At 33.6% G+C, this 15,850-nt stretch overlaps 1 protein-coding gene across 13 annotated transcripts in view; it reads left to right on the top strand.

Annotated features, from left to right (window-relative positions):
* Nucleotides 1-15,850, top strand: part of WDPCP (WD repeat containing planar cell polarity effector) — a 482,654-nt gene that overhangs the window by 208,152 nt on the left and 258,652 nt on the right. For 11 of the 13 annotated variants that reach the window (XR_010130115.1, XR_010130117.1, XR_010130114.1 and 8 more), the window contains 2 exons: nt 4,834-5,022; nt 8,412-8,535. Coding sequence is in view for 9 of the 13 variants with exons in the window: in XM_031008388.3 (XP_030864248.1) it covers nt 4,834-5,022; nt 8,412-8,535 (313 nt within the window). In the remaining 4 variants the exon portion in view is untranslated. The remainder of the gene's footprint in view (nt 1-4,833; nt 5,023-8,411; nt 8,536-15,850) is intronic. The other 2 variants (XM_055378000.2, XM_055377999.2) reach the window with 1 other exon arrangement.

Genomic DNA, 15,850 nt, shown 5'->3' on the forward strand with positions numbered 1-15,850 from the left:
ACAGGGTGTACATTCCCAGAAATTTATTCATATCTTCTAGGTTTTCTAGCTTGAGTGCATAGAGGTGTTCCTAATATCCTCTGAGGGTTTTTTTGTATTTCTGTGCCACAGTTTTTTAATTCTTTCACATATTGATGGACATTTGGTTTGTTTCCAGATTTTCGCTAACAGATTAAAAATGCTATGTACTTTCATCTACAAGTCTTTGTATGAACATATATTTTCATTTCTCTTGTCAAAAACCTACAAGTTTAAAATGGCTGGGCCATATGCTAAGTGTTTGTTCAACTTTAGAAGAAACTGTTTTCTAAAATGATTGTGTCATTTAGCATATCAGCAATTTATGGGAACTCTAGTTGCTCCAAGTTCTAACACTTGAAATTAATGGTCATTTTAATTTTAGCCATTCTAGTAAGTGTGTCGTGGTACTAATTTGCATTTCTCTGGTGACTGTTGGAATCAAGCATCTTTTCATGTGCTTATTTGTTGTATATCTTGTCTGATGAAGTATGTCTTCAAATCTTTCGCCCAAATTTAATTGGATTTTTTGTTTACTTATTCTTGAGTTGTAAGAGATTTTTTATGTATATTTTATGAATACAAGGCCTTTGTAAGATACTTGTATTGTGAATATTTTATTTCAGCCTGTAGTTTACCCTTTCATTATTTTACCATTGTGTATAAAGTAGCAGAAGTTTTTAATTTTAATGAAATTCAGTTCATAATGTTCTTTGTTTTATGGCTTTTGCTTTTCACGTCCTAAGAAAACTGTTTAATGCAGGGTCACAAGGATTTTCTTATAGAAGTTTTGTGGGTTTAGCTCTTACATTTAGGTTTATGGTCTACTTCAAGTTAATATTTTGCATATGGTATGAGGTATGGGTTGAGATTAATTTTTAATATAAATATTTATTGTTCCAGTACCAATTGTCAGAAAGAGTATTCTTTCTCCCATTGAATTACTTTGATCTATCAATAACTGTATTGTCTTTTAGTGAATTAAATGTCTGTACTTAAGCAAGTACCATTCTGACTTGATTCCTGTGGCTTTACAGTAAGTGGCTTTACAGTAAGTCTTGAAATCAGGTACTGTTAGTCCTTCAACTTTATTCTTCTTTTTCCTATTATTTTGACTATTCTAGATCCTTTCCATGTCTATATAAGTTTTGAAACTGGCTTGTTTCACCTGATGGGATTTTGACTGAGATTGTGTTGGATCTATAGATCATTTTAGGGAGGAATGATTCTTAACAATATTGAGTCTCCTAATCCATAAAAGTAGTACCCTTCTCCAATTATTTAGGTGTTCATTAGTTTCTCTCTGCATAGTTTTATAATTTTAAGTATAAAGGTCTTGTACATGCTTTGTTATATTTATCCCTAAGTATTGCATGTTTTTGGATTATATTGTAAATATTTTTATTACAATTTTTATTGTTCATTGGGATTATGTAGAAATAAATTTTTAAAATATTGACTATGTATCCTGCAATCCTGTTAAACTCATTCTTAGCTGAAGTAACTTGGAATCCTTAGGATTTTCTACTTAGATGATCATGACAACTGGATTTAGAAGTGTTACATCATCTTATCTAAACTGTGTGCTTTTTATTTTATTCTCTTCACTTCTTACAGCTAGGACATCTGGTACAATATTAAATAGAAATGGTAAGAGAGGACATCCTTGCTTTGTTTCTAATCTTCGGTGGAAAACATTCAATCTTTCACTATAAGTATGATGGTATTATATTGAGGAAGTCCCTTTCCATTCCTAGTCTGCTGAGATATATTATCTTAAGTGGATGTTGAATTTTTTTTCAAGTGCTTTTTCTGCAGCAATTGAAATGATTATAGGTTTTTTCTCTTTTTTCTCATCATAAGGTAAATTATATTGATTGGCTTTCAGATGTTTAAGCAACCTTGCATTTGTGGGAGTAATCTTGCTTGTTCATGATATATTATCTTTTTAATATATTGCTGGATTTGCTAATATTATGTTAAGGGTTTTTGTGTTTGTTTATGGGAAATATTGGTCTGTAGTTTTCTTTTTATTTTCTTGTAATATCTTCATTTTTGGTGTCAGTGTAATTCTAACCACATGAAATGAGTTGGGAAGTATTCTCTCTTATAATTTGAGTTGTATTGAATTTATATTATTTCTTCTTTTGTTAATTTTTTTTTTTTTTTTACATATTACTTTTTTTTTAGAGACACAGTCTTGCTGTCTTGCCCAGGTTGGACTTAAAACTCTTGGGCTCAAGCAGTCCTCCCGCCTTAGCCTCCTGTGAGGCTGGGACAATAGGTGTATGCCACTGTTCCTGGCTTTATTATTTCTTCCATTAATGTTTGAGAGAATTCACCAGTGAAGACATCTTAACATGCAGGTCGTGTTTAATTATGTGTGTGCATTGGTGCACGTGTGTGTGTGTGTATGTGTAAAGGTTTTTTTTAACAATGCCTTCAAATTTAAATAATATAGAGCCATTCAAGTTTATTCCTTCTTGAGTGAGCTTTGATGGTTTGGGTCTTTCAAGGAATCCATTGCATTTAGGTTATATTTGTTCATATAAAAACTAATTATTCACTGATTTTAAATGTCAGTAGTTCTGTAGTGATCATTCTTATATTGGTAATTGTATCATCTCTCTTTTTTTCTCAGCTGAGACAGAAGTTTGTCAATTTTACTGATCTTTTCAAAGAACAAGCTATTGAATTCATTGATTTTTCTATATTTGTTATTTACTATTTACTGTCTTTATTATTTCCTTCCATTTACTTTGGGTCTTACTTTAATTCAATTAAAAATATTTTCTAATCTACTTTGTGACATTTTTTTCTTTGACCCATAGGTTATTTAGAAGGATGTTGCTTAACTTCTAAATATTTGGGGATTTTCCAGATAATTTTTCTGTTACTGATATTTAATTCTATTGTGGTCAGAGAAAATGCTCTTATGATTTTAAAACTTTTAAACGTATGTAGCTTCATTATATTACTCAGAATATGCTCTATCTTGGTCTGTGTTATGTGTGCACTTAAAAAGAATGTATTTTACTGTGGTTGGGTGCAGTGTTTTATAAACGTCAATTAGGTCAAATTCATTGATAGTGTTTTTCAAGTATTTCCTATACTTACTGATTTTTTGCTTACGTATTCTCTTGATTATTAAAAGTGCTGAAATCTCCAATTATAATTTTATTGATTGATTGATTGATTGAGACAGAGTCTCACTCTGTCACTCGGCTGGAGTGCAGTGGTGTGATCTCAGTTCAACGCAACCTCTACCTCCCAGATGCAAGCGATTCTCCTGCTGCAGCCTCCCGAGTAGCTGTGATTATTGGCCCCTGCCATCATGCCTGGCTAATTTTTGTATTTTTAGTAAAGACTGTTTTGCCATGTTTGCCATGCCTGTCTCGAACTCCTGACCTCAACTGATCTGCCTGCCTTGGCCTTCCATAGTGCTCAGATTACTGGCATGAACCACCGCCCCTGGGCACCAATTATAATTTTAGATCTGGCTTTTTCTCCTTTTAGTTCTGTCAGTTTTTGCTTTATTATTTCACAGCTCTGTTATTAGGTGCATTTAAGGATTGTTATCTTTCTTCATGAATTTTGGATCATTTTTATAAAGGTATAGAATTCTAGATTAATTTTTTTACCTCAGTACTTTTAAAATTGTCTTGTTATTGTTTTCTGGATTACATAATTTTAGATGCAAAATCTGTAATCATTCATATCTTTGCTTTTTCGTACATCCAGTGTATTTTTTTTTCCTGTGGTTGCCTTTTAAGATTTTCTCTTTATCACCTTTCAATGATTTTATTATGATTATATGTTAGCTTTTCTTCTCAATAGATGAGTTCTTTCTCTTGTTACTAGTAGAAGTATTACATAGGGTATAGGTGGAGTCAACAGACTTCAGATATTTTTGGTTTCCTGCAAAGTTCCTATGAATTAATATCTACTGCCAAGGAACCACCCTGATTTATGAGGACTTCCAATGCCTGAATGCAGGCTCATGAAGGCTGTTGGATGGTCACATTCTTTGATTTTACCAACACAAAAGGAATAGTAAAGTTTTACTGCTTAGTATAGTCAGGGCAATTCCCCAGATTCCCTATCAAGTTGAGTCCTGTTAATAGCACAAGTTTTCATTTTGATGTGATTTGAAGTTAGTATGAAGAATTTTAGCGTCTTTCTCATGAACTAATACATTTTTTAAAATCCTGAAGCCTATAACTATTCCAGTTAAATGATGATGATGATGATAGTAATAAAAAGAATTACAGTAATATTTTATAATACTTTGTGGCTTAAAAGTAATTTCACATACATTTTCTCATTTTCTTTCATGATTATTTGTACTGAGTGGAAGTTTTTTAGACTTTAATCAGTAAACATTGAAGAAAAAAAGATTTTGTAACCTACCATTTTGAAAAGATTTAAAAAATTACATAAAACAAGCAAAAAACCTTGTTTTTTTTGCTAGTACTTATTGTCATTTAATACACAGAAATTATTAATTTCAAATGAGGTCAGCCATATTTAAAAGACAATAAAACCAGAACAGAATGCCACCCCCCAATCTTTGTTTTATGCTCTTGGTCCTAAGAGTAAAAGTGAATTTTCTTTCATTTTAAAAGGATCAACAGATGTGTTTTTGTTGTTATCAGTGTATCTTATAGCAAATATTAGTTGAGAAGGAGATCAGTCCCACATTTCTAGCACTTAATGCAAGCAATATAGGTTTTTTTCTTTATGGAAAAGTTAACTCTTTTTGTTATTCTACTTTTATTTTAAAAGATTCACCTGGTTTTCCATGTTTTGTGGTAGGCGTCTTCACTCGAGGACAGCTGGGCCTGATAGACATCATCTTCCAGTACATTCACTGTGATGAGATCTATGAGGCAATAAACATCCTGAGCAGCATGAATTGGGACACTCTGGGCCACCAGTGCTTTATCAGCCTGAGCGCCATTGTAAACCATCTTCTTAGACAGAAGCTCACTCCAGAGAGAGAAGGTCAGACTTGAAATATTTTTCATAGATGAGTTTTGTATATACATGAAATAGATTTTATTGAGTTATTTTTTGAGGTTGTTTTTGAGTCATGGTATTGGAGATTAAATGATAAAAATGTTAGTGCTCTATTAAAACTGAAAGGATCAGATATCAAATAATTGCTCCCATATAGTACTTACTGTATAGTATTTGTCAACATAAAGAACAGCTTTTCTGTATATGCTTATGTTGGAGCTTACAGTGCAGTCATTGTACAATTCGGTCTAAGCTCACAGACGGAACATGCTCAGATTTCAAACTTTGATCAAAAATTTCATGTACTCCGTGGGGTCTGCTAGACAAACGGCACCAAAGTCTTTATTCCTCCCTCACATTAGATATCAATATTTTTTTCTCACACTGAAGTCCTCTGTCCAGACAATAGTCCTTAACACTTCCTTTTTTTGTATATCTGAATTGTGGCCCAGGCCGCTCCTTCTTGTTTTCCTTATTCTGACTTATAGTTGTAACACTCTTCTCTCTTCTGCCTGCTTCGATTTCCTTACCTTTGCCCAATAAGTAATTTTGTTGATATATATCTAAGATGTTTAATTTTAAAAGAGAAGTTAAAAAAAATAAGGTCAGGGGGTGGGGCAGTGGGGAATGCTGTGACACATACAATAATGAAATAAATCTTTATATTTGCCAATTATCTAATAGTATTATTTTTCTTATAAGTTATTTACTTAATGTACAATGCACCTAAACATTCTGACATTTGCATCTTTCATATCTTTGTGGTAAGCATTGACATTAATGGTGGAAAATCATGGTGAATGAGAAACTGTCCCTAGGTAATTTACAAGATAGGAGGAACAGGAAATATGTCAAAAGATCTTTACTTGAAGAGCTTTTCTTTTCTGCTTTCTTTGCATTTTTATAGATTTTTCTTATCCCACTTTATTACATTGCCAAAATAAACAAGTTTTTTGGATAGAATTCTGTAGGTAACCTTCATTTTAGTAATTTTAGAGAAGAATAATTAGTAAGTACATGCTCTTCCAGGAAGTCTGTATCGTGGGTCTTGGCCCAAGTCACACATGGCCCACAATAAATATTTATTTAATGTTAATTAAATGTTCTTTTTGGAGGTGGTCAAAATTTATCTCGGGAAATTCCGATATTTTTCTTTTTTTATTTAGAGACAGTCTCGCTCTGTTGCTCAGGCTGGCATGCAGTGGCATGATCTCGTCTCACTGCAATGCCTGCCTCCTGGGTTCAAGCGATTCTCCTGCCTTAGCCTCCTGAGTAGCTGGGATTACAGATGTGCACCACACGCCCAGCTAATTTTTCCATTTTTAGTAGAGGGATTTCACTATGTTGCCCAGGTTGGCCTCAAGTGATCTGCCTGCCTAAAGCCTCCCAAAGTGCTGGGATTACAGGCGTGAGCCCATACTGTGCCTGACCAAGAAATTCCAGTATTTTTACAATGAGAAAATGCCTAGTGCATGGCCCACTACTTCGGCACTCAATGAGTATTAGTTAAAAATAAAAAGAAGAGTATAACTCCATAATTTTAGGGTACAAGGTACTACTATAATATTGCTGCCTGCAGTTATCTTAACTAATTATTTCTTAGTATTGATATACTGTAATGACTGAGTGTATACTTAAAAAAAAATGAAAGAAAAAATTTTAAAAAGCAGGGTCCCTAAAGAATGCTTATGTTATACACAATCTATATAAGAGATCATAAATTTACAGTTAAAGAAGAAATATGAAAAAGATAAAATATTGACCCGCAGCACACTGAAAAATTGCTAGCACCTTAGTGAATTTGTCTTGTAAGATTACTGTGTTATAGGAAAGATTATTAGGGAATACACAAATGGGCATTATCAGATTCTTGCCTTAATAAAGTATATTTTCAAGGAACCATATTGGGGAGATAGGGAAATAAAAAGCTTGTATGATACTAGGCTATTAAACTAAAATTTTTGCATGATGCTGGGTTATCAGAATATGTACATTTTAAGTAGGTGTGTGCATTTTCCTCCAAGTAACTACAAAACATATTTCTAAAACATTCACAGTTTTTTTTTCTCTCGAGACTTATTCTATCTGAATCTAACAAATTTGACGTAGTAATTTGTTTTCCTTTTATTAGCGGAACCCAGTGAGCTCTTTTATTTGTAGCCGTATTGTAGTTATCTTTGAGATCTTCATTTCTGCCTTAAACATCAAGCTGGGCTATCTAATGAATCTACAGCTGTGCTGGGAGTTATGAGTATTCCATGTAGGTTCGAATATTTCAGATGTACGAAACATGCTGTCAAGAAAAGAAGCAATGGCAAGAGAATCTGGCTTGTTTTCACAATAGCATTGCTGTATTCAATTGTAATCTAAATTGACTGCTGCTTTGAAAGAAAATACCCCTAAAGTTCATCTTACTTTACTGTCTAGATTTGAGATTAAAAAAAGAAATTACTAACAGCTTAGCCAAGTCCATAGTAATTACTCTGATGAGGTATTTAATACTTTCAAACCCAAATATGCCTAAAACTAAAGAGTTTTGCTAAATAAGGAATTGTTTATTCAACTCAGTGCTAGTAGCATAAAAATCAGAGAAGTCTTACTGTGAACTGTAGTGTTCTCATACATACTCTTACTCTCACCATTATGGTAATTACTTAACTTCCAGGTATTTCTGGGAAAAAACCTAGTCCCATGAGCATGTCTTGGTAAAATTCTGAAACAGGCAAAATGTGCCCTTTCCCCCCATCTTAGCCCTCTAGTTTATCAAAACCTGCCTCTCCAGTCCTTCTTTCCTCTCCCAGAGGTCTTAGTTTTCACACTTGGATAAAACCAAGATTTTTGCTGTTTAGGGCAGGACTTAGGGAAGATATAGAGACTTTCACGGTTGTCTTAAAATTGCAATAGAGATATATTTCTACTCCAATATGCCTGTTTATTTGTATTATTTTAAAAAACATTTCTGCTATATTGATTTCAATTCCCAATGAAGAAAGGTCAGTTTTCTCCTTTTAGCCAAAGACAGTAAATGTTTAGCACACTGTGAGTTGATTTTACTGGAAGTACTAGTTCAAACTGTGTTACTTTGATGAGTCACTGTTTTAATTACCCATTTGTGGTGAGAGGTTGGTTCATTATGGATTTCTTCAGTTTTGACAGCTTTTTGTTGCTCAGAGTCATTGTCAGCTTTGCCTCAAGTGAAAGTTTATACACAGGTTTGTTTTTGTACCAGCTGTCATATTTTAATTTCATCTTTCCTGCAACAAGTTCATGTTTCATCCAAGTTTGCAAAACCTGACTGACTGCAAACATGAGTATTTTGTTGTAATTGAAGGAGTTTTCACTTGTTTTAGTGCTGCTATGTTTGAATTCCACAGCACAGCTTGAGACAAGCCTTGGAACCTTCTATGCTCCAACAAGACCACTTCTGGATTCCACTATATTGGAATATAGAGATCAAATCAGCAAATACGCAAGGAGATTCTTCCATCACTTGCTCAGGTGAATGATATGTTTGGATTGATTAGTGTCAGACTAATTACTTATTTCAGGAGACATCCTCTTTAATTAAAATATTCCATAGTAAGGCTACGTGTTTCCTAACAATCCATCTCCTCAAAGAAATATACATCTTCTTTTGGTCTTATTTAATTTGTTATTGTTTTCATTTTAAGGAAATATTTGAATATTATTTGGGGGGTTTATATCACCAGTACTTTTTAATATACCTTCCTCTTTAATATGAAAGCTATGTAAAGTCAATGTAGAAATATTAACTGAATTGTGCTACTCGCACTAAGTAAATATTTTCTTTTTAATTGAAGGTAATGATGTGAATGTTCTGTAAAGCTCTGAGACAGTCATTAGTTTGTTTTTCTTTAAGAATTACTGTAGAAAAACTTGTCCATTGTCTGCTTATATAATGTGGCAAGTTTCTAGCTTCACCGTACCCCATTTTCTCTGCTTTAAATGGGTATAATAAATTTTGTTAACCTAGAAAATATGTGAAAAATAATGTCAAGAAATTTCTCTAAGAAAAATATTGCAGAAGTTAAAGGAAAAATACAATAGCATGTATATATATATATACATGAAGTTCAGAAAGCAGGATTAATGGATGGAAAGAAGGAAGATGAATGCATGGATAATTTAGGGATACATATATAAATGTGGCAGTACTATAAGTAAAAGCAAGCAAAAAAATTAGCACACAATTTAGAGCAGTCTGGAGTGAATGAAAAGAAATATGATAAAATAAGCATATAATAGCCTCTAAGGTATTAGTAATGTTCTATTTCTTAAGATGAGTGGTAAATATCAGGGTATATTAAATTATTAAAAATAAAAAATTATTTTTAAACTGTGTATATATACACATACATATACATATGTATGTCTGTGTATGTTTGCATATATGTATACGTATATGTATAGTATTCTTTTATATATGACATGTTATACAATGGAAAGTAACAGAATTTTCAACTGTGTACCAAAAAGGAGGATTACATCAAGGAGTTGATTTTAGACTTTAATTTTACTAATAATATAATCTGTTATAGTGCTTTTCACTCTTTCAAGGGCTTTGATGTATATTCTCTTATTTTTTTTCTCAGAAACTCCTGTTAAAGTAGTAGTATCATTTGACAAGTGAGTAAACTGAGGCATAGATAAGTGGCTTGCTTAGATCAAATAACAAGTTATTGGTGGTGTCAGATCTTTGAACTGATTTTGATTCCCTGTTCCTTACTCTCCCCTTAAAACCATTTATCTATTATTGATTGTATATTTTTTAGATCCTAGCTTATAAAATAACTGGAAATTTTTATTCACTTAAGAGTAGACTGTTTGGTAACTATTTTTGACTGCCAAAAAGAAGGGGGAAACTTCAGATTGGTCAAGATTTGAGAATTTGTATTGTTGTGTAGATATTCATGTTCTATAATTAGATTTTTATATATAAAGTGGCATTTTGAAGTCTACCAAGCAGTGAAGCCTCTGAAAAACAGCAATTTTAGAAGCTGAGAAACGTTAAAATATTGCAAGGGTTATGATATGTAATTGAATCTTGCCTTTTCATCTGAATGACATTAGCATATTCCAGGACTCTTCATATAAATGAGGCTGTCTTCTATGAATGAACATATGGTAAAAGTGCTGGGGTTAATGTCACATTTATTTGGACTTAGAGCTTTGTTCTTTGCTCTTATTGCTAATATTTGTTTCTCTGTTTCTGGGGAAAATTAATGAATTCTCCTCCTGCCTAAAGAGCCCAAAAAGATGAAAGTGAATGAAACAGAAGTTTTGGAAGCCTATTCTTTGTGTCCTCATTGTCTCTGGCCTCTGAGATTTTATGCAGTGATTTAGTTTTCACATAAGCATCATATTTGTAACCATCCTGCTGGCTCTAGGATGCTCTATTCTACTAATGTGAATTTTTTGTTCATTGGTTTTTCTCAAATGGTTTTCTAATTATTTTTTGGACATACTTTGATAAGGTCACTATTATTGTTATCAAAATTATTATTCTCCAGCTTTTCTATGTGGTTACATCTGGAACTGGATGTTTTCCCTTGGGGCATACTAGCTTTTTCATGTTTCTTCTTTTGCATACTTTGCTACTGTTTCAATTATAATGAGTGTTTTATTAGTTCTTCTTTTGATAGTAGGCTATACAGTATTATGAAAAAAGAAACAAAAGTTTTGAAGAAATTAAATGAGATAGCTTAAGTTGGAACCATTCTTTTGTTTAATGTGCTACCAAGAAGTTCTCATGCTTAGGGGAAGAGAAACAGGCCAAATACCTTTTTGTATTTGTGAAGTGCTAGAATTACATTACTCCCTGTCCTTTGGCTAGTCAATATTTTAATACTCTGAAAAAAGACACCATAGTAGACAATGGAATATCCCTAAACAGTAAAGACCATCATAGGGAATTTTAAATTAAAGATGAGGAAAAGTTGCCCCACAGAGATTAGGGGCGTGCCTAAAATTACTCACATGGAACTCAGATTGCCTGAATCTGGATTGGATTATTTTGATAAAGAGTAAAATATTACATTGATTTTAATTTCATCTAGCATATGAAGGGCAAGGTCATAGTATGAATTTGTGATAATAGACAAGTATACCATGTAGATTATTAAAATAAATGTTTTATATACAATTTTGTTTTTTTCTTGAGAGGAGAGGAATTCTATAGACATTGCTTTACACTTTTTGGTCTTTTTTGTCTTTAACAAATATAAAAAATTATCTGAAAGCCTTTTTCCAAATCCAAAGAAACCTAAACTTTAAAACTCACTTCTCATCTTTTTGTATGCATTCAAAGTGATCAATTTTCATAAAGAAATGCTCCCTAGAAATGTAAATTAAACTCCTAACGTTAAAGATAGGAAAACAGTAGAAGCACAGTCTTGATATGGTAGCTAATAAAGTGTTTATTATAATAAAATTTTAAAGAGATGATAGAATCTAATTTATAAAATCATTAAACTGGAAGACACTTACCTACAGAAGGTAAATGCAACTTTGCCTAAACTAAGTTTAAAAGATAATTAGTCAGCTGCCTCCATGAAACTGAATAGTCTTCCACAAGTACTGAACAGGGAAATGATGGCAAATGAGAGCTTTTCATCATAAACAAATAGAAACTATAATAGGAACCCCTAAATATTGATGAAATGAAAGGGCAAACATTTCAAATGAATGTGCCACATATGAAGCTTATTACTAACATGGAAATATAATGTATTATAAAGAGTTAATAATTTATTTTTAACTTTTCCCCCTTCTTAACTGTGAGACTGTTGTTTTCTGTCTCAAATAGTGTTATGTGATTGTGGCACAGAGAGTTGTGCTTTTTAAATGCTTATAAAAATATTAAGCAAAACTTGGGGAATTTGAGATTTATTGCCTAGAAATAAAATTTTTTGTTTATGAAATATTGGTAGGGTAATGTATTGATGTCTGCATTTTCCTTTGTAATGTAACAACAAAAAGTAATATGAATTGATGGATAAACAGAGGGATAGATAGGTAAATATGTGATAAGCAATATTGTAAAACGATAAAGTCAGAATACATGTGGTAGATAATCTTTTAACTTTGCTCTATGTTGGAAATTTTTACAGTAAGATGTTGCGGATAATATACTGGAGTCAATATTTACACTTAGAATTCAGAAAAAAAGGGCAGTCTTTTGGAAATGGCTTTTAGCTTATGTAAAATATATATGATAGGCAAAACAAAAATCATTTTGTGACTAAAACAGTTCTTAAGCAATTCCATGTATACATGGCTTTTTCAGTTATACTTTTTGCTGATAGAGCATATATAGTAAATACAACATTTGTATGAAATCATTTTAAAGAACATGAATACTAAAAAAGTTAACCTAAGAACATTCAAGGCAACAAGATAGAATGATTTTTAGAGAAAATCTCCTGGTCAGATCATCCAAAAATGCTAGATAATATATTCAAAATATTTATTGAAAGCATGGTTGAGCTGGCAGTAAAGTAAGGGAAACAGGCTGAAATGATAAGGATGCTTGATTCCACAAGAGTAAGCAAACTCAACGTTCTCCTGGAGGGCATCTTCTGGCTCACAGTAAGATAGGTGCTTGGTTTACAAAGGTTGTGTACTCAGAGGATAGGAGACATAACTGAGAGCTCATGCAGAATGGAAGGTTGTATCAGACATCCATACATAAATCTAGAACCCTTGAATGGGACAGCATCCTTCCTGAGAGAACTGGAATGAAGGAAGTCATGAGATGCAGAAAGGAATGGTAGACAAAAAAAAAAAAAAAATCATAAACTTGTGGAAACCTAAACCAAAATTGATCATATAAAGCATATACACTAATGTCTAATTCAGGGGGTTAAAAATTAAAATAAAATCTTGGACAATAACAACATATAAATCAGAAGAGGAGTGAAGAGAGTTAAAGCATTCTAAGGTCCTTATACTTTTCAAGAGGAAGATAAAGATATTTATTCATTCTAGATTTTAGTAAGTGAAATACAGAATTTCTAGGGTAATCACTAAAAGGAAAGAAATAGAGTATATAATTTTCAAGGAAGGAGAGGGAAAATGTTGGATAAAGAAAAAAAATTAACCCCAAAGATGGCAAGAATTAGGGGAAAGTGCAGCATGCAGGGGAAGAAACATGGGAAAAAAGATGGAAAATAGAAAACACACAATGAGATACTAGCAATGAATCAAAAACTCAATAATCATTGTTAATGTAAAACAGATTTTTTTCCTCAGTTTTTTTTTTTTTTTTAAAGACATCTAAAACAGAGAAGGTGGCTGGGTGCTGTGGCTCACACCTGTAATCCCAGCATTTATGGGAGGCCAAGGCAGGAGAATCGCTTCAGCCCAGGAGTTTGAGACCAGCACAAGCAACACAGTGAGACCCCGTCTCTACAAAACGTTTTTTAAAAAATGAGCCAGGCGCATGGTGGCACACGCCTGTAGTCCCAGCTACTTGGAAGGCTGAGATGGGAGGATTGCTTGAGCCTGGGTGTTCAAGTCTGCAGTGAGCCTTGTTCCGGCAATTGCACTGGGCGACAGAGCAAGACCGTATGTCATTTAAAAGAAAAAAAAAACAACAACAAAAAAACGAAAACAAAGAAAGTTTAAACATCAGAGAATATAAAAAAATTTATACCAGATAAATACTCCAAAGAGGGCTAATATAGTAGTAATGGGTTTTTTGTTTTTTGTTTGTTTGTTTGTTTGTTTTGATATGGCGTTTCACTCTTGTTGCCCAGGCTGGAGTGCAATGGAGTTATCTTGGCTCACCGCAACCTCCGCCTCCCAGGTTCAAGCGATTCTCCTGCCTCAGCCTCCCAGGTAGCTAGGATTATAGGAATGCGCCACCATGCCCGGCTAATTTTGTATTTTTAGTAGAGACGGGGTTTCTCCATGTTGGTCAGGCTGGTCTCAAACTCCCAACCTCAGGTGATTCACCCGCCTCGGCCTCCCAAAGTGCTGGGATTATAGGCGTGAGCTACTGTGCCCAGCCTGTATTGGTAATGTAATACAAATAGTCTTTAAAGCAAAATCATTAGTAGAGATTACTAGAGATCAATATTGACAGAAAAATCAATTCTCTGGGAAGATAAAACAATTCTAAATGTGTGTAACATAGCTTCAGTGTACACAAAAGTCCACTGTCAATAGTTAAAGAATTTTAACTCCTTTCATTTAGTAATTGATAGATTAAGCAAACAAAGTGTCAGGAAATAGGAGATTTGAACAATACTGTATAATTGAAATCTTGATTTAATGGACATGTGTAGAGTCCAACAAGTGGAGACTATACTTTTTTCCCATGAATAAACATTTATATAAATTGACCATATTCTAGGTAATAAAATTCATGAAAATGTCAAGGAGTAATTTTTATTTACTCCACAATTAATTACTGAGTACTACATGCCAAGCACTTAGCTAGGAATATGGCAAAGGGCAAAACAGACCAAAAAAACAGAAGTTTGTATATTTGCCCCTGCCTAAATCTCATGTTGAAATGTAATCCCCAGTGTTGGAGGTGGGGCTTGGTAGGAGGTATTTGGATCATGGGGGTGGATTATTTATGGCTTGATGCTCCCTGTGATAGTGAGTTTACAAGGACAGCACCAAACCATAAGGCATCCACCCTCATGACCCAAATGACCATATTTGGTTGGTTAAACATTGGTGGCTCTCCCTCCTCTTGCTCCAGTTCTTGCTATGTGAGATGCTGGCTCCCCCTTTGCCTTCCGCCATGAGTGAAAGCTTTCTGAGACCTCACCAGAAGCCAAGCAATTGCTAGCACCATGCTACCTGTACAGGCTGCAGAACCATGAGCCAATTAAACCTCTTTTCTTTATAAATTTCCCAGTGTCAGGTATTTCTTTATAGCAATGCAAGAATGGCCTAATACAATAAATAAGTGGGTAAAATACATAATATGTCAGGTAATGATACATGCCATGAAAGAGAACATTCAGGGACAGGGCTAGGAAGTATTAGATGATGGGTGAGTGGACTGCAGTTTTAAATAAGATTGCCAGATTTCTTAAATTTTAATCCTTAGGTAAATTCTCTTGTTCTCCTTCATTCATCTCATCCTAGCCTTAGCCTTGACCCTGGCCCTGGAAAATACAAATTGTTATGAAAAAGGTTTTTTTGGGGGAGTGGAGGCTTGTTTTACAAAATAAAGAATCATACTATTAAAAAAAAAAGATTGTCAGGGAAGGCCTCACTAAAAAGGCAAAATATTAGTTAAATCCCAGCAGTTTGGCTGGAGCAATGAATGAGAAGGAGAGGAATGAGACAATGGGTCAGAGAGGCAGCAAGTGGCCAGGTCATACAGGACTTTGTAGATTATTGTAAGGAATTGAGAGTATTCTCTTGAATAATAGGGGAACTCAATAGATGATTTGAAACTACCTAGTGAATGGATAACTCAGATCCTATGTTGAGAATTGTCCTTAGAAGGTCAAGGAGAAGGAGACCCATTGGGAGGCTATTGCAGTAATTGAGTAAGCGATGGTGGCCAGTTACAGATTGGTAGCAAAGGGAATGAAGATAGAGTGGTGGATTTTGAACATATTAAAGGTTCTGACAACAGGATTTTCTAACAGATTGGACAAAGAATATAATAGAGAAGTCAAGCATGACTTCAAGTGTTTTGACCTGAGCAATTGGAAAAACAAAATTGTTACTGACAAGATTGATAAGACTCCAGAAAGAACAGGTATGTGGGAAAAGACCAGGAGTTTGGTTTTGGAAATGTTGAGTTTGAGTGAGAAATTCAGAA

Source organism: Gorilla gorilla, chromosome 12, assembly GCF_029281585.2.
Source record: "Gorilla gorilla gorilla isolate KB3781 chromosome 12, NHGRI_mGorGor1-v2.1_pri, whole genome shotgun sequence".
Lineage (NCBI taxonomy): Eukaryota > Metazoa > Chordata > Mammalia > Primates > Hominidae > Gorilla > Gorilla gorilla.